Source organism: Protomyctophum parallelum, assembly GCF_964188405.1.
Source record: "Protomyctophum parallelum genome assembly, chromosome: 1".
In the NCBI taxonomy this organism is placed as follows: domain Eukaryota; kingdom Metazoa; phylum Chordata; class Actinopteri; order Myctophiformes; family Myctophidae; genus Protomyctophum; species Protomyctophum parallelum.
Genome location: NC_139697.1, coordinates 52,783,467 through 52,803,743, shown reverse-complemented (window position 1 = coordinate 52,803,743; position 20,277 = coordinate 52,783,467). Strand labels below are relative to the sequence as shown.

General features: G+C 41.7%; 2 protein-coding genes across 2 annotated transcripts; one reads left to right on the top strand and one right to left on the bottom strand.

The window, feature by feature from the left end:
• Positions 1–1,817: 1,817 nt before the first annotated feature.
• Positions 1,818–2,976, top strand: LOC310875723 (uncharacterized protein; the record flags this gene model as incomplete). The annotated part of the gene is made up of 2 exons (XM_083789039.1): positions 1,818–2,283; positions 2,729–2,976. The coding sequence occupies 2 exons, from the start codon at positions 1,818–1,820 to the stop codon at positions 2,974–2,976; spliced, it is 714 nt and encodes a 237-aa protein (XP_083645165.1).
• A 3,744-nt stretch (positions 2,977–6,720) lies between these two features.
• Positions 6,721–8,790, bottom strand: LOC310875637 (uncharacterized protein; the record flags this gene model as incomplete). The annotated part of the gene is made up of 5 exons (XM_083788925.1): positions 6,721–6,874; positions 6,927–7,144; positions 7,899–8,038; positions 8,556–8,697; positions 8,773–8,790. The coding sequence occupies 5 exons, from the start codon at positions 8,788–8,790 to the stop codon at positions 6,721–6,723; spliced, it is 672 nt and encodes a 223-aa protein (XP_083645051.1).
• Between the last annotated feature and the right edge of the window lie 11,487 nt (positions 8,791–20,277).

The window sequence follows — 20,277 nt, the reverse complement described above, 5'->3', positions numbered from 1 at the left end:
TGTTTAGCTATACTCCATAGAAACACACTACAGTAGTGTGGTGGTGGTGTTGTTTAGCTATAGGCTACTCCATAGAAACACATTACAGCAGTGTGGTGGCGTTTATCTATATTCTATAGCTAAACATTACACCACCGCACTGTGGTGTGTTTCTGCACCACATTAAGTAGTGAAAATAGCTGATCTATAATGTCAGAATCCTATATGTGTATATATAATCCTGTTTATACTATTCGTGTGTGTATTTGTTTATTTCAGCACAAGGTGAAACGTAAACGAATCCGGAACCCCGATGTGACAGAGTCCAAAAGATCTTTCACTTTCAAATACATCTGCAGCAGAGAGGGGAGAGACTGAATGTCTGTAAACTAACATTCACGTCTGTGTATCAGATCACCAACAGTCGCATTCAGGTTTGTCTCATTATGCATTTCCGCATGTGCCAATAAAATTATGTAGACATTTTCCAAATACAGGTGAGCTCAGATTTATTCTCTATATTTTGTACAGGTGATTCAGGAAAAATTAGGCTCTCAGGCTAAGATTCCAGCCTCCCCAGAGCAGGGAGAAGGAGAAGAGAATCCAGGACAAGCAGCCGGGCCAGGCCAGGCCAGGTCTCCTCTCGAAGATTTAAGAGGAAAACACAGCAATAGGTAATTTCATTTTAGTTAACCCATTCTGGGTGGGAACCCCAAATTTAGGTGTTTTAAGGATTATGTTATACTTTAGCTGTTGAAAAATAGCAGATCTACAAGCTCATAGTGCGGCTCGAGCTTGTAGAACTGCTATTTTAGAAAAATCGTGAAAATGTGGGATCTTAATATATTATTTTAGAGTGAACGTTTTTAACTCAAATCTTTGCTTCTGGGGGATTCCCTGGAACAACATATTTTCAGATGGGGGTCTGCGGCCAAATACATATATTTTTGGGGGTCCTTGACATGAAAATGTTTGAGAATGACTGACATAGAAACATGGGTTGTTCAGAAAACTGTCAGGATTGAGACATTTTGTAGAATCGTTCTCAGGTCATGTAGGTCAGTGCAGTAGACACATGTAGACACATGTAGCCACACATCACCTCAACAGGAAATTATTTCACTGATTGCCTCCGCCAGGTCGAATGGCATGTCTATTTTTTTATTTTTATATCATATCTTATTTGCATGTTTTGTGTTTTTGTTGTTCTTATTATAGCATTTTGGCTATTGAAGCTGCACTCTAAGCTGGTAGCATGATCATTTTATTTAATTTAATTTTACTTTATTTTCAGACCACACCGCATTCATCCTGCAGTGACGGAGGGTATAAAGGAACATATCCTCTCTTTTCCACGGGAACTGAGCCACTACACTCGTATGAAGGGAACTGTAGACAGAGAATATCTGAGCCCAGATCTTAATGTTATGCGTATGCACAGACTCTATAAAGAAAAGAACCCAATGTCCCCAGCAAAGTTCTGGTTGTACAGAGACATCTTTAAACAGCAGAACCTGCGATTTGGCCAGCCAAGAAGTGACACATGTGCCAAGTGTGATTCCTACTTTGCCAAGCTTGCAGCAGCATCATCAGATGAAGAAAGAAATACATTTTCTAATGAAAGTGAACTTCATCATCGAAAAGCAGAGAAGGCCTACGCCCAGCTGGAGATTGATAAAGAATGGCCTAAAGCAAACACTGACTGCCATGTTGTATGTGTAGATATGCAAGGGGTTGTATTTACGCCCAATCTGACACATTCCAATGTTTATTACCAACGTCAGTTTGCAAATTATAATCTATGTATTTATGAGATAGGAACTGAAGATAGCCCAACCATGTGTCTCTGGCATGAGGGGATTGCCCACCGAGGCTCTGTTGAGGTAGCAAGCTGTCTGCAGAAGTGGGTGCAGTCTTCCTTCACTCCCCTGGTGAAACCTAAGGAACGAAGGCTTATCATCTACAGTGACCGATGCTGTGGGCAAAACAACAACTGGAGAATGCTCAATCTGATGTCTCTTCTAACATCCCAGGGCTACTTCACTGAGATCGAGCAAAAGTTCATGGTTTCTGGTCACTCCTTCCTGCCCTGTGACCGGTCTTTTGCCGTCATTGAGAAGAGGCGCAAGGTGTCCAGACTCCACACACCTGACGATTTCACAGAGATGATCTTGCAGTCAAGGATGCAGAGTCCTTTTAGAGTCTTGCAGATGAATAGTGAAGACTTCAGACTTCTCCCTGATGCCGTGCTCAAGAAGCCAGCTGGCCTGCTAATCACATCACAAATGTGGTTTAAAGTAACAGGTATTATTCACAATCCTACTATGACTTTAACCCATTCTGGACAGGAACCTCTTTTGGTGTTTTAAGGGTCATACTTTAGCTATTGAATAATAGCAGATCTACAAGCTCGCCACAAACGGGAAAAAATTATATATTCTTTCAGAGCAAACATTTTTAACTCACATCTTTGCTTCTGGGGTGTCTTTGGAACAGCATATTTTGAGATGGGGTCAGCAGCCAAAGACATATATTTTTGGGGGTCCATGACATGAAATAGTTTGAGAACCACTGACATAGAAACATAGATTTTTCAGAAAACTGTCAGGATGTAGAAGCCTTTTGTAGAATCGTCTTCAGGTCTAAATGGGTTAAAATACCTCCTGTCATAGAAGCACTGAATGAAATAATCTCTTGTCACAATAGGAATTAACATATATATTTTTTGTGTTGTGTTTTGCAATTCCAGCTGCAGACCCATGGAATCTCCACACCAAGCAGACCCACAGCCTGTACGAAGCTTGGAGGCCGTGGCTCGTCACAAAGCCTCGCAAAGGGCAACCTCCTCCAGCTCCCTCATTCAGTAGAATCTACCCCATAGCGTACGAGTTTCCTCTGCCAGTGAAGAAGGAGAAGCATCAAGATATCATGAGCATGCTTCCCTATCTGCCTCCAGCTGCCCAGGCCTTTTACCAAGCACTTGAATGTGGACTCTAAGGGGCCAATGGGACGTTCGACTAAATATGCCTCCGTGAACATATACTGTACACTACAGTATGTCCCAAAGACTTCAAATCCATCAGCCCTACACTGATTAAAAATGTTAGCTTTGCTCATGTTGGTGTAAAAAGGTTTATTTTTAGATTTTCAATATCTGAAAACGTCTTACACAAAGTTCACTAATACAATGCATTGATATTTTAATTAATTTCATTAACTTTGGCATTATGCTCTGTTTATGCCTTTTACCAAGCACTTGAATGTGGACTCTAAGGGGCCAATGGGACGTTCGACTAAATATGCCTCCGTGAACATATACTGTACACTACAGTATGTCCCAAAGACTTCAAATCCAGCAGTCCTACACTGATTAAAAATGTTAGCTTTGCTCATGTTGGTGTAAAAAGGTTTATTTTTAGATTTTCAATATCTGAAAACGTCTTACACAAAGTTCAATAATACAATGCATTGATATTTTAATTAATTTCATTAACTTTGGCATTATGCTCTGCGCAGGCCTTTTACCAAGCACTTGAATGTGGACCCTAAAGGGCCAATGGGACGTTGGAGTAAATATGCCTCCATGAACATATACCGGTACTGTACACTACAGTATGTCCCAAAGACTTCAAATCCAGCAGTCCTACACCGATTAAAAATGTTAGCTTTGCTCATGTTGGTGTAAAAAGGATTATTTTTAGATTTTCAATATTTGAAATCGTATTACACAAAGTTCAAAAGTTCAAAAATACAATGCATTGATATTTAAATTAAATGTATTTCATTAACTTTGGCATTATGCTCTGCGCAGGCCTTTTACCAAGCACTTGAATGTGGACCCTAAAGGGCCAATGGGACGTTCGTGTAAATATGCCTCCATGAACATATACTGTATGTCCCAAATACTTCAAATTCAGCAGTCCTGAAAGGAACATTTTTAGATTTTCAATATCTGAAAATGTTTTACACAAAGTTCAAACGTCCAAAATTTCAATAAAACAATGCAGTGATAAATTAAATTGTATTTCATTTTAGCTTTGTCCACCACTGATTGCATTGATAGAAAGTCACGTATCTATGCTTCCATCAGTCTAACTTGTTAGACCTGTAGAAAATGTAGGCTATATCTCCCTGATATGCATTGTGCTGTGGACACCATTGTAAAGCCTGTGAGTGAATCATTTCCAAACAATGGAAGTTACACATTATTTTATAATCCTTTGATATTGTGTGTGTGTGAATAATAATATATATATAAACACGCACGCACGTGCGCACGCACGAGCACACAAACAGGATATCCATTTTGGTTCCATGCTGTGTACACATTCAGACTCAGTTATAGACCTTTTAAGGGTCCTTTTGGTTCCATTAAACACCCTCGGAGTTATAGACCCTTAAGGGTCCATTTGGTTAATTTTTTTAGTGTAGTTAGTAAAGTTAGTTTAGTTGTTGCAAATCTGCAAAAAAAAGCTTACCACTAGCTTTCTTCACAGATGTGTTCATAAAGGTGTCTACTATCACAGAAAAATGTGTTCCAACCCAACTCCCTTGGGAAACTTTGTGACAGCTGCTGAAAGTTGGGGTACCATTATCAACCAATATAAGGAAAACAAATTCCAAATTTCATTATACTTTACGTACAGAGTTGGGTGTAACGAGTAACGGAAAATCTCGTTACTGTAACGACACTACTTTGGTCGGTAGCGAGTAATATAACGACACTACTCCTCCAAAATTGATAATCACACTACAGTTACTGGTCGCTTTAGTGCTGCAGTTACTCGTTACTTAATTGCGTCATGTGGCTGCTTTCAGCAGTGTTGCTTTGGACTAATGCACACAACGGAGATGAGTTGAACATGAACAGTAATGGTGCGCTGGAGTCGCGGACTAGAACATGTCAAATTTACGTCGTTTCGGTATTAAAATCTCTGCAGCAGCACTGCTCAGTGCTCACAGCGTCTCTCTCACTGTCACCCCCACTGTCACAGAGACGGAGCAGTTGGGATGTTGCCATGTCCGCTTATTATAAGCGACTTTGGGCTTGTATTATAATAGCCTAGTCAGGCTTCTTTTGGACTTGTTTTCATAGACATGGCTGCTTGTTTCTCTTCCAAAACCTGGCAACACTGCCAGCTCGGAGGGTCTTGTTTGTTGTAGAACGTATTGTGCTCTCAGAGTCACAATCACTAGTTAGTTAATGCAGAGATGAATAAACCAAATATGCCGACATGAAAAACTACATTTAATGAGCATGGAGCAGGGAACTCCACATCATAAAGAAAGGGATCCTAAAGCACTGTGAACATATAGGCTACTGATTTCTCTGTCTCATTATTTTTATTTGAATATATTTGATTTGATTGATTGAAGAATTCATTAGAAGTTTGCATAGAAAAAGTTTTACAAGGTCAAGAGAACCACTGCACTAGACCGTTTTGGAAAGGCCCATTTTGTTTTATTCCTCCACAACCTGGTAAAGAGCATAAAGAAAGATGTTGTGTATGTCCTCCTTACACACATAAAAACCCTGGGTTAGAAACAACCCATTCTGAGTAGTTTTTAACCCATCCCCTGGGTAGTTATAGCACCAACACAGCAGTAGTTAATTTTACCCAGCAAGATGGGTTGGTCCGTTTTAACCCAGTGGATGAGTTAAAATATTCTACCCATTTCTGGGTTAAATTAACTGTACTTCTGAGTAAATGCAACCCATAGTATTTATTATATATTCTACCCATTTCTTGGTTAAATTAACTGTACTTCTGAGTAAATGCAACCCATATCATGCATTATATATTCTACCCATTTCTGGGTTAAATTAACTGTACTTCTGAGTAAATGCAACCCATAGTATTTATTATATATTCTACCCATTTCTTGGTTAAATTAACTGTACTTCTGAGTAAATGCAACCCATATCATGCATTATATATTCTACCCATTTCTGGGTTAAATTATGTACCATTCTGGGTTGTTTCACTTCAAGTTATATACTATACTATGATATACTATTCAAATCATGAGTTAAATAAATCAATTATGGGTTTATACAGTGTTACTTTACAGTTAAACTACAGTTTAACTACAAACCTATAACAAAATACATGCTAGATTTGGTCATGCAAAGCATAATGTAATAAACACAAACCATGCTGGATTCTTTAACCCATTCTGAACTGAGATCAGATTCACACGAGGTTTCCACCGGACACACACTGGGTCTGATTAACCCATTCTGACCCGAGATCAGATTCTAAAAATGTCAGTCGCTCTTCGATTTTTCAAAAATAGCAGACCTACAAGCTCGTATCGCGCCACTCGGTGGCGCGATATGAGCTTGTAGATCTGCTATTTTTCAATAGCTAAAGCATAACATGATGCTGACACCAAAATGGGTGCCCGGTCAGAATGGGTTAAAGTCATTTTATAATAGATAAGCATGAAAACAATAACATTTTAACATCAAACATTGACATTTGGACCTGGATAATAGTGTGGACAACACTTCTCTAATATCCAGCCTTAAACGCCACCAGAGAATTCACACTGGAGAGAAACCCCATGGATGTGATCAATGTGGACAACACTTCTCTCAATTGGCCCACCTTATAACACACCAGAAAATTCACACTGGAGAGAAACCCCATGGATGTGATCAGTGTGGCCAACACTTCTCTCAAATGTCCAGCCCTGAAGTGTCCATTGATTGAAAATGATCAGTATTTTAGTACCGGGTTAGGAAGAACCACTTGACTTCTGGGACAGATTGAAGGTACTACTGGAATGATGGGATGCCGTGACTACTGGGATAACGTGATTAAAGATAACCCTATGTGTGTGTGCTCTACTGGCAAGCCAGAATTCTAGTGTGCAGAAACTCAACCATTTTCTTGGACTCTTGTAGTGGAATTCCATAGACGACACTCTGTAGGAAGTCCCACACAAGTTGACACTTTTTCGGGTACTCTATGTCAAATATGTAGTAGGCCTTGAAGCAGACGTCGATGGCCTGAAGAAGTTTCTCCTGTTCCAAAGCCTGTCCATCAATTATCACAAAGACCTTGACCAGTTGCTGAGAGTTGTTGCCCAATGTCAGGATGTAGGGTTCAGTTTGGGAGTTCTTGGCTGCTTGGAGATACTCCACCATGTTGGTTCCAGGCTGAAAAACACAGAAAAGTGAGGGTGAGTGACCAAATGTCTACAAAGTATAGAATTAAAAGTGTATAATTAAAAGAAAAATAATAATAAAAGGTGGCAATGGTCCATTTACATTCTAAGAGTTAACTTATTGTTAAACATATTCATTTTGCGTCTTATCACTCCTATGGTAAACATCAACACAGCATGGTATTGTGGACAAAATGGTATCCAACGATAACAAAATGTTCCTTAGTTTTGTCTCCGATAGGCTAAATCTCATATACTGGTAGTCCATTGGTTGATAAACATTGAGAGATGTACTGTATAGGGTATAGGAGGGTGGTGGGTGGTGGTCCCTGGCTCATAATCAGTTGAAAACCCCTGCCTTATTAGATAACCCGGGAGGTATATTAACAGAAGGAATAAGCTTGTCCTGTTATACCTGTATTTGTAAAGCAATAGCATTGTTAAACTGTCAAGAGCAGTAGTTAGCCTATTTCAGAGACATTTTGACAATAATTAATACATGTTATTGTTTCAGGTGGGGTGAGGTCATATCTAGATGACTAGGCAACTAGTCATTTAGTCAACTTTTTAGGATTACTCGTCGACTACCGTAGTTATGAATGCCCTACTGTGTTCTGCTGTGTGCTGTATATGCTTGTAGATTATACACACTCAATACTTACACAAACTCATTAATTATACAACAGGTATATGTTAATGTTAAAATAAAATGGTAAGTTTCCCTTTAGATGTGCTGGTGGACTTACAGGCTGATGATGGATGAAGGCCTTCTTGCACTCAGCAATGGTGTGGCGCACCGTTTTACTGCCACGGCCACGTCCAACTTTGTATGGAGTTGGGGGGAGCAAGGCTGGCAACTGCTGCAGGGCGAGATCCCCAATGCCATCTGCAGGAAGACATAGGTATCAATACGAGGTGGAATGGCATATCCTTTATTTTGTCATTCAATAGCCAACAAGAATGTAACCTATGCCGCCATGTGCAGCCAATAGCGGCTCTGCAGCTGGTTAGTTAGCTGGTTAGTTTAGTTATTCCCACCATTAAGCCAGAAGCTGGCCTAACCATGACACATGGAAAATAATTGACCAGTTGGGGTCCATTTGTTTCCATTTGTAACACTGTCACAGTTGCAGACTTGTAAGGGTCAATTTAGACCCCACTAAAGTAACCCAGAGAGTCCCTGGAATCCACTTTGAGAAACCCTGGTCTAGACGAGGCTATAGGAGGAAGGGGTGTGCCCACTGGTATTTGAAGGTGACACTACCTGAGAAGAGGAAAACCCTGGGGTACCTGAAAGTGTGTGCTGTGCGTGCCACACCCACACAGAGGCCGCCAACGTGGTTGTGGACTCTTGGCACAAGAGGGACTGTCGACTGACAAAGAATATTTAAATAATATTTTACCTAATGTTAATCCTTCGACCGACAACTCCAGCTTCCGCTCCAGTCGTGCCACCTGCAGGATCTTCTCAGCATAAACTGGGAGCCAGGTCTCAAACAAATTTGGTGCAGCGTTTGGGTGCAAGACAAGGAAGTCCTGTGCTATCTATAAAATGGAAAACATTTTAAATCAAATTAAATGTGGCACACTACCAAAACATAAATTAATCATCAAATGTACAATATTCCCTCTTACCATGCCGTTAGTTGTTAAGCGAGGGTAATGTTCCAGAATCTGACTGATGGTCAGATCACTGGTGTTGTCCTTCACCCACTTCGCCCTGTAGACTGCCGTGTCCTGCATGCAGGTCGCAACTTGGTGGAGTGGCTGAGAATTACTTCTCAACCACTCTTTCAGTTGTACAGCCCGCTCCTCTGTTATGGTAGATTCTGTAAAAAGAACAAAATGTTGTCAGTCACTAAAAGATGGATGTTTTGCTTAATCAGTCATCCCTATCAGCAATATCGTGTGTTAAAATAGTTCTAAAACAACTATAAATGCTATTGTGTGGTGTCTGGTCATACAAGCTACTGTAGTTGCAAAATTCCTCACATTCACTACAATCAGGCTCTAATAATATTTTCTGTCTGCGACAGTGTTCCCTAAACGTGCGCATGTTACGTTTTGGGAAAACTTAAGCAAGCAAATGTGCCACATTGTTGGAACTTCCTTCTATTTTTCCGTTTAGTAATGACCTGGTATGACCGCTGTTCGAATAGGACCATCCTCGGGTGCTGGTTGTGGTGCTCGGCCAGTCACCCTGAGCGCTGACCTCAGCTTCTTCCTGGTGTTACGCAGCCTTTCCTCCAGGTACCCAGTGGCTGGACGGCCGTTCCGCGCTGGGGTGTACCATATGACCTGCCAAGAAATAAAAATGTTTGATGAATAGAGATTTGGCACATTTAGATTTTTTGACAGCATGGCCTTGAATTAGAACAGGGTTTTGCTGCACATCTGTATGTCCCAAGAGGCCAATTATTGTCCCAGCTTCCAAGGGCATGACAGCAGTGGAAATCACACATCACAGTAGCTTTTCTGGAAGGAGTGAGCTGTATTGTGTCCGTTAAATGATTTAGCATTTTAAGCTCAATGTATGCTTCTCAACGGTCCGTTACTGAGAACTGCAGACCTACAGGCTGACCGCATGTTGTGAGCTTGTAGTTTTCAGTATCAGCGACACATCACAGCAGAGCATATATTGGGCTTAATACTAGGGGTGTCACCAAAATGTATAATACATTGAAAAGCAAAAAGAAAAGGTTAAACACGAAAAAAAACTCACGCTGCCACTGCTTGATGAGTCTTTTAAGCAGGGAAATGCCTGAATTAGGCTAGCTGCCATAGACTGTTTGGTCTCCGTCGTAGGACTGTAAAACAGAAATAGCACAAGTATTCATCATATCAAGTAGTTCCAGTGCGTTGATTTCATGTAACTAATCATTTTTAGCTTGCACTGGTGCCTCTTAACCCATTTTGACCTGAGATCAGATTCTAAAAAATGTCTTCTACATCCCGACAGCTTTCTGAAAAAGCTATGTTTCTATGTCAGTCGTTCGATTTAAAAAAAATAGCAGATCAAAAAGGGTTCCCGTCCAAAATGTGTTAAAGAGATACTCCATGGTAGCTGATCTGAGCATGGTTAGCAACTAGCAAATATATCCCCACTAAGTCATATTTTAGCTCTCAGGTAAAGTTGATGATCATACATCATTCAATTTGCCATTTAACCACTAAAACCCCAGCATTGGTATGATTGGTGTGATCCCTATTAAACATAAAGATAATTTAAATCTGTTGAAGTACTTCTCTCCAAACTTCTCTAGAAGGTGAGACACCAAAATCCGGACAAGGGCACATCTCTGGGATGTGGTGATGATGTGTGTCTCGTCTAGGTCCCTCACAATCGGCTGACCGTCTGGGAACCTTGTAAGAACCTGACGGACATCCTTAGAAAATTGCAAGAAGACAAAAAATTGCCATTATTACCATTATTTCAAACTTTTGTCTTGATTACAATTAATGCAGTGTGTCAATGTGTTGTGAGCTTGTTGAGCACCATTTTCTTTTTCATGCAAAGCAGACAAATTTATGAGGCTTAAAGGGTATTAAAGCAGAACTTACAAACGTAGGAATTATATGTATTGTCTGAATCAGCCTGAGGGGTTGGTGTTCAGGTGGAGCCAGGGGTTCAGGTGGGGTTAGTGCATCAGGTGCGGCCGATACCTCCATGGGGGTTTCGGGAGTGGCAGGAGGTGTGGCATCAGAGGCTGTAGCTTGTGCATCAGGTGCAGGCGCCGGTCCAATCTATACAGAAGACCAAGGTTAATATAATAAATGTAGGACAAAGAATAGAGCACCGAAGTCTGATGTAAATGACGCATCCTACCTGGTTTGCGTTGTTCTCTATGCCTCCCCCCCCCCCCATTAATTACCTACATTTTTGCCAGAAACAGACTGTATCAAATATAACTGACTGACTATCATAAGCGACAGTCTGTTTGTTTTTGGACCTCAATGCTTATGAGAGGATTTTAAGATGACCCAACTATTCTACATAGAGAAAAACTTCTACAAACCAGGGGATGAGAGAGTGACGTCAGGACTTCAGTACTCTATTGGAATCCCCAACAGAGGACCCTTTTGAAGACAACCAAATGATATGTGGACAGTGCTGCAGCACTTTTAGAGAGTGCACTTGGGCTTCACCTTATACAAACATTAAGTGATTAAACAAAAAAAGTACTTACAGAACAACTTATCACTCATTTAAAGAATTCCAGCAGTCCCAGTAATCACGTCATCCCAGTAGTCACGGCATCCCATCATTCCAGTAGTACCTTCAATCTGTCCCAGAAGTCAAGTGGTTCTTCCTACCCGGTACTAAAATACTGATCATTTTCAATCGATGGACACTTTAGGCAGTAAAACTAAACTAATATGGGGGTAATGTCAAAATAGGCCTTGTCGACATATAAGCCAGTCAAAATACTATTTACAGTCACACGCACAACTACACACACACCCGGTGGCAGTTAGGTGATTCTAAAAATGTCTGTAGCGCAACGAAATGTATAAACTGTCATCCTCTACATCCTCTCTGTACGACTTGGCTGCATGGAGGGGATGGTGATCAAGCAGACATCTTACATCTACCGCTACCAACACCTGAGTGGGAATGACACTGTATGCATATAAATGCCTATCAAACCACTGTGTATCCCACTTCTTTACAACAAGTTTTATTGTTGGTGTGGGTGACGTTTGCTCCAGTAGTAGAACTGATTCTATGAGACCAAATTGAGGCTCTCCATCTGGATCATAGGACAGGAATACACTCATGCCTGCTCTATAGTCAATTCCCTTAAATGTAACCCAGGCTGGCACATACACTTCACTGAAAAGGGGAATACCTTCTAGCCCACTTTGGATCCTGTCATTAATGTTGACCAGAACTGTACTTTGCCCTGGACCAACTTCTGTATTGTGACACAGGATAGTTCCACATAGGAAATGGTAGCACTGCATCATCTGATGGCGAAATGCCATGGTTTTACAAATGTTTCTAAAGTTGCAGGTTACATTGCTAACCTGTTTGAAAAATGCATGTCGTGCTTCAAATCTCATTGCCCAGAACTGCTTCAACGGTCCAAGTTTTTGAATGATTCGTGGGTAGTGGACCATAAAGTGTTGCTTTGGCCGTAAATGTAGATGAGGATATAGCTCTAGGAACAGGGAGTGGTGGTCTTCTATGATTTTGCCCAAGTACAGTGTTGCCGCTACTGTAATTGAAGGGGAAAAGATAAACTCCATGCAATGGAGTAGGAGGAGTAGAAGATCCCAATGCTTGTTATCTAAGGGGACAAGATCACCTATCATGGTTGGTAGTAGCCTAATTAGGCACCACATTTGAGATGCTGACTGACGCATGGAGCCTTCAGGGTTTTTGAGATCATTCCTGCTTATGACAGTAGGCTTGTTAGACTTATCACTAAATCCATAGTCAAAGCTTGTGATTCTGTTATTCAGCTGTTGTAGTGTGAGATGCTTTTGGTCGATTAGTGAATTCAACACAAGTTTGACTTCGTACGGCCCTGCCCCCTCCAGTAAATCATGCATTATGTCCACTGACACATTGTCTGACACATGATAAAAAGACAACATGTTCAAGACACTGTCCCTTTTCAGGCCTGTCTGGGAGGCGTTCGCTGTAAGTAAATCTGCCTCATAACTATTGCGATCACGCAAAAGTCCAGGATCTTCAAGCGTCAGAGAATGTCTCTGTTCTTTATTTGCTTTGCAAAACCGACATGCATAATTGGCAACGAACGATTCAACGTAGCCAAGAACACTATGGATGCCCAAATTGTCTCCAACTACTTGCAGCACTGCGAACTTGACAACACCTTGATAGTTGGGGGTATTAACAAGGATGCCATCCCTCTCTAAATCCATGATCTCTTCTACAATAGGGCGTAGGATTGCATCAATGGTATGGTGTGCTGCGTCATCAGATTTGTACACAGCTAAAAGGAACTGTGACTGCAAGGTAGATAGCAACTCTGGAGGCAAGCTCTTCAAAATGAAATAAATAAGTCCCAACTTGTGAATCCCAGTTTTAGCACCAAGAGGATTGACGACCTCCACATCGTCCTGGTAAAGCAAAATTGGGATTGAAACCTCGTTTGAGTCGTTCCGAAATAAGGAATGCGTTTTACAGAACTCCCCATCAAAAACATCCTGAATTGCATCACCCTCCCTGCGCTGCCAATCCAGCATAGTCTGTAAAATCCCGGGAATTTCTAGAATCTTGGTCAAAAGGCTCTTTAACGGTATACGATAAAATGAATCATGAACACCAACTTGCTGGACGATGCCAGTGGCAGAGGCTGCTGATTGAACATAGGTAACCCCTGACAATATCTCCTCAACTGGCTGAACAAAGTTTCCAGTTGTAGCAAAATATTTCATCTGTTTATAATCGGACTGCATCCCTCTGAAAGGCTCAGCTAACTCTGAGAACTCCACCTCAAGCTCTTGTACCTCGTTGCTTTGATCAAGACCAAACTTATGAAATACAGACATGGTCTTTGATTGCAGTCGGCTGACAATATCGCCAATTAAATTAGAGGTATGCTGAACCACAAAGTTTATGTTTGAGAATGTCATAGAAGATTTAGATCTAAGATGGGCTAAAAAGAGGGCCACTCGATTAGTAATGGACTCTGGTTCTAGTTCATCCCAATCCTCACCAACTTCCTCATCTCCCTGTTCTGGCTCCATGTCAGCATTCAGCATTTCAACAGGTGGGGCTGGACCTACAGGTGGGGGCCGTGGGGCTGGGCCTTCAAGGGGGTCATCAAGAGTATTTCTATCTCCATGCTCCTTTTCCAAGTGTCTTCTATAAGACCATATGTAACCAAATGTCCGACCACAACCACTTTCACTACACTGAAAATGTGTTGATACAGAGTTGACATGGTGTACAGACCGTAAATGCACGAGAAGACCCTTGATACCCCCTGAAATTAGCTTTTGGCATTTGAAGCAAGTGTATGTCATCTTCCCGAAATAAACTATTTACTTACAAGTTCTCTATTTTTTTTTAGAAACTTCAACCTAGGGCCTGCTCTCGGGATCAGCTGTTTGATGGTGGAATCATCTAACAGAAAGAAACTTTCCTGATCAATCCCCTCGTCTGAAAAAGAAAGAGAAAAAGACACATTATTTTTCCAACAGAGGAACCGAAATAAAAAGAGCTCATGGGTTAAATCTGTAGTCATCTACCTGCAATGATAAGGACCAACACAGATGATTGAAATTTATTAATTACTTCTACTGCAAATGATTACCCTCAGCAAAGCTAATCAGAAAAATAGCAGACCTACAAGCTCGTAGAGCGCCACTCGGTGGCGCGCTATGAGCTTGTAGATCTGCTATTTTTCAATAGCTAAATTATAACATAATGTTTAACACTAAAAGGGGTTCCCGCCTAAAATGGGTTAATCAACCTGGGTTAATCTGCTGGTCAATTATTGTCAGTTAATCAAATAGTATAGCACAGAAAATGCATACGCTCAATACAAATGTCAAGGTATATTACAAAAAGCAGTTGTCAACTCCATTACTGTGTGACAGCAATGCATGTGGATGGGAAACACATTGTACCTCTAAATATGTCTATCAGATCTGGTAGCTGCCACTCTGTCAGTTTTTCAAACACAAAGTTGTCCATCGATCTGAAACAAACAAAGGAAAAAAAATAGTGTTATACCTGTTCAGATCAACATAAAAGAAAAAGCAAACTAGCAGCAGAATACTATGATCTGCTATGAATATGAACCAAATAGACCCTTACAGCTCTGTAGCTCTCAGTGTACACATGGAAATCTAGACAGGTGAAGCAATTTTAGTGCAATACCAGCAATGATAAACCGTTTCACAGCTTTAGTAAATGTTATGTTCCATGCTTCAACCACAATTCCCACAATAATGTAAACACCATCCTAATCATATCATATCAAATCAAATTAATATATATACACACACACTACTATAATTAAGCCAAAGTCTGTCTGAATGTTTGTCTGTGTGTCACTGTGACTGGTAACTCCTCATTGCCTGCACCATTCACTCCCACTTTTCACACAGGCATTGAACATAATAATATGGAGGTCTTAACTAAGCCCTTTTTCCAATTTAACAAATTATTAATTAATAATGAATTTATTAGTGAATTACAAATGCGAAAATGCACCTAGGGTGCAGTACCCCCCGCGGCCACAATGGGTGGGGGATATCTCACAAGGGTAAGGGCTAGTACAATTAAATACATCAATGTCTCAAATTAAATAATATAATGAGGTAGACCTGAATGGTGCTACAGTACAGAGTGACAGGGTTTAGGCACATTGAGAGGACAATGTGTTCAGCACATCAATACATATATCAAGCAGCATGGCTATGCCTTTGTTGTACCACGCTAGCCATGGTATGTCACTTTCAGCAGACTGTGCATGCTTGAACGGCAACGTGGTGCGTTTATAATAGAAGATAGAGATCACACTAGAGTTCAGAACATATAAAAGAGCCAATTGCACTCGCGCCAAACATTTGAGTCCACACAATACAAAACCAAAGTAGCTAGCTAGCTTAGCTGGGGGCTAAGCCTACTCATTGTCCCAGCACTGCCAGCAGCACATTGTGTTCCTCTGCGTGTTTAACACGACGTCAAGGCATGCTAGAAAGGTTGAGACAATAATAGTGCAAAAACAAAAGACAATTTTACCTTGAATGGAGTTCTGCTTTCGTGGTTGTTACATGGAGAATTGAATTGTAGTATTGTGGGTCTCTGAGTCTCTCCCATGGACTGTAGCTCAGTCTCTCCACATAGGCACATAGGCTACTGCCACTGGCTGGGCGCGCGGAAGTTCTAAACCTGCCCCTTCTTCATCCTCCTCATCCTCTTAAAGGCACAATGTCCATATATCCACTTCACTCTCAGGATGTTTTAGTTTACTAAATGTGGTGGTACCACAGTATTATTTTAATGCACATAAGAGATGTAGTTTAAAATATAATATAAATCAATTAAATATTGTACCACTTCTTGATGTATGTTTCAAATGTAAAGTGTAATGTAAAATAAATAAAATGTAGGTTGTTGTTGCTGTTGATGATAGACAAATATGCATACTAAAACAACATTTGTTTAAGATGATTTTATGAATATGCCGAAAATTCATGTAAATTGGTCAATGTGGAGAATCACCTCCAGGGTAACGTGGGCACTTTGTCAACTGGGCCCAGCTTACAGTACAGTATTATATCATACATCACAGTACAGTACAGTACAGAAAAGTAGATAATATCTACTTTTCTGTACTGTACTGTATATTATACGCTCCAGATATTTATTTAAAATCTGAAACACTCAATCCATAATGAGAGTAAGCCGGATGTAATGACACTGGGCCTGATAAAGGTCAAATGTCAGCAAAAAGACTGCAAAGCTGACTATTTTCTGGAACTAATCGCTCCAGATATTTAAAAAAAATCTGAAACTTCACTTAATCCATATTGAGAGTAAGCCGGATGTAATGACACTGGGCCTGATTTTTTAGGACACTGATAAAGGTCAAAGGTCAGCAAAAAGACTGCAAAGCTGACCATTTTCTGGAACTAATCGCTCCAGATATTTTTAAAAAATCTGAAACTTCACTTAATCCATATTGAGAGTAAGCCGGATTAAATGGCACTGGGCCTGATTTTTTAGGACACTGATAAAGGTCAAAGGTCAGCAAAAAGACTGCAAAATGGGCAATCTTTTCCCTCTCAATAACTCCACAACGATAAGGACTTGGGGTCTAATTTTGATATATGTTGTTCAGTTTTTCGAGACGATCAAGTGGATATCTTGTTTGTCCTGGTACGACACTTTTCAAAACATCAGATCTTTGTTCAGGATGGTGTTAGGTTGTACACCTATATGTACCTTCCGAAAGTGGAGGAAGCCAACTTAGGTGTAGCGTACCGGGACAAACAAGATATCCCCTTGTTCGTCTCAAAAAACTGAACATCATATCTCGAAATCGGAATCCAACTCCTTATCGTTTTCGAGTTATTAAGCGAGATAGCGAACCTGTAACCCTAATCAATTAAGAGAACCGTATGTCCGTGTGAGAGGAAACTTATATTGTTGTTTTCAGCGCAACGAGCTGATAAAGAATCTGGTCTCGGTTTTGCTCTACGACCTCGGCAACCCTAACCCTAACCCTAGCACGTTTTGGTGGCTGGGTTAGGGTTAGAGAACTGTAAGTCCGTGTGTGAGGAGAGTTATATTGACGCGTTCAGGGCGACGTGCTGATCAATAATCTGGTGTTTGATTTGGTTTTCGACCCTTACTTTTCCCTGTTGATACATATTTATGATTATCTCTAAGACGATTTGACAAAACTTTACAATTCTGACATATGTCAGTCTATCCACCGATATGAATCGGTCGGTACCAGGCCCGAACCGGTGGCATGCACGGTTCGTGCGTGATCTTAAAAAAGCAAATATAAAAAAATATAGAGCAGGCTTCGATTTGAGGCCTTCTGCACCAAGTGAGACTCCATGGGATTTGCAGTGCACAAACAACCCACAATGGTCTAAAAACAACCCATAGTGAGTACTTGGGTTGACTCAACCAATGGGTTGTACAAAATTACCCATTATGGGTTATGGTTAACCCATGATGGGTCAGCCATAACCCATGTACTGAGTACATGGGTTGTACATAGGTTGACTCCCCCAATGGGTTGTACAAAATTACCCATTATGGGCTATGGTTAACCCATCATGGGTCAGCCATAACCCATCGTAAGAGTACATGGGTTGACTCACCCATTGGGTTGTGCAAAATTACCCATATGGGTTATGGTTAAACCATGATGGGTCAGCCATAACCCATAATGGGTCAACCATTTCATAACCCAGCATATGGGTCCAGAATCAACCCAGCATTTTTCTCTGTGTATTAGGATTATAAAGATTTGTTAAGTGGTAAATTATGTGACAATGTGACATGCAATTTTATGGAGTAACGCAAAAGTAATGTAACGAGTAATGTAACTAGTTACTTTCTCCAGGGAGTAATAAAGTAATGTAAGGCATTACTTTTTTCAAAAGTAATATGTAATATGTAGTGCCTTACTTTTATGAGTAACGGACCCCAACTCTATTACGTAGCATGTGACATGTCAAACTTTTCACTTTTCATGATGCTGAATCTAAGCATGAGTTTAGAACGAAAATACTCATTGGGCTAAATTCGGCCATAGCCACATCTGTGATGACGGCTATGGGCATTTTTTGGCAAAGGAGTGTTCTTTGTGCAAAACTAATGCTTGCAATACATTCAGAATCTTGAAAACCCTCTAGTTTGACATGTCACAAGCTAATGAGCATTTGCGCCTGCCGTAGACATGCGCAGAGCAAGTTCAGTCAGGGAACCTCAGTCAGCGCGCCGGCTGTTAATTGGGCCACCGCAGCATCACGCTCTCATCCACATGATTCACTCAGCCAATCACACACTCACCCCATCTCATACCGGCTACTTGAACCAGAGGTTTGCATTCCTCTGCATTCTTGCTTGCTTACACTGCTGCTGTATCAGCGTGCTGCTGTCATACAACCTGCGCTCAATTCTGCTGCTGCTATACTGTATACCCGTGCTGCTGTATACAAGTGCTCACCCACCTCCACCCCAGCTACCACCTGTCGTTTTGGATCTACTGTTTAGGTACGGGGGATTCAGAGTCCCTATGGTTGGGACTGATGCGCTTGACCTGAGTACCTAAAAAGCAGATCCAATACATCGCCAAACCATAATAAATATATTGCATTGATTATCTTATATTCAATAAATATATATATATTACATCCTCCTTGAGTTGTCTGACTGAACTTATGGAATTTGGAATTTGTTGCCTTATATTGGTTGATAATGGTACCCCAACTTTCAGCAGCTGTCACAAAGTTTCCCAAGGGAGTTGGGTTGGAACAAAATTTGTCTGTGATAGTAGACACCTTTATGAACACATCTGTAAAGAAAGCTAGTGGTAAGCATTTTTTTGCACAACTTAAGTTAACTTTACAGAGCTATGTGTGTCCCTGGGTATGTCCGAGCACGAAAATAGCTTGGTTGGTTTTCACCTCAACCGTTTCTGACGCGGGGCGGCTCGCCGGAACCGGGCCAGCTCCCTGGGCATGTTCCTGGTGGTGTGGATGTTCCGGGGACCCCCCCAGGGACCCCCCCCCCCCCCCCAGGGACCCCAAAATGGTAAATCTGTCATTCCTCGACCGTTTTGGATGTGGGGCGGCTCACCGGAAGCGGGCCAGCCCCCTGGACACGTTCCTGGTGGTGTGGATGTTCCGGGGACCCCCCGTAGACCCCCCGTAGACCCCCCCCAGGGACCCCAACATGGTAAATATGTCAGTTCTCGACTGTTTCGGACGCGGGGCGGCTCGCCGGAACCGGGCCAGCTCCCATGGCACGTTCCTGGTGGTCTGGATGTTCCGGGTACCCCCCCGGGGACAGCCCGGGGACCCCCCCGGGGACCGCCCGGGGACCCCCACATTGTAACTGTCAGTTCTCGACCGTTTTGGACGTGGGGCGGCTCACTGGAAGCGGGCCAGCCCCCTGGGCACGTTCCTAGTGGTGTGGATGTTCCGGGGACCCCCCCAGGGACCCCAAAATGGAAAATCTGTCATTCCTCGACTGTTTTGGACGTGGGGTGGCTCACCGGAAGCGGGCCAGCCCCTGGGCACGTTCCTGGTGGTCTAGATGTTCCAGGGACCCCCCAAGGACCCCCCAGGGACCTCCAGTGACCCCCCCGGGGACCCCCCCTGGGGACCCCCACATAGTAATAGTAAACGGTAACAGCCCCCTGGGCACATTCCTGGTGGTCTGGTTGTTCAAGGGACCCCCCAGGGAGCCCCCTGCTTGTACGGACTTACACTGTTGTTCCACAAATAGTTGGACTTACACTGTTTTTCCACTTTCCAGACATATTATTGATTATATTTCCTAATATAAATGAGTTAAGAAAAAAAATACAATTTAACATTATGAAGGGGGAGTGCATTAAGCATTTCATAGCTTCTAAACTAATAGATTGTGGTTTACACTCCCATAAATCAAAA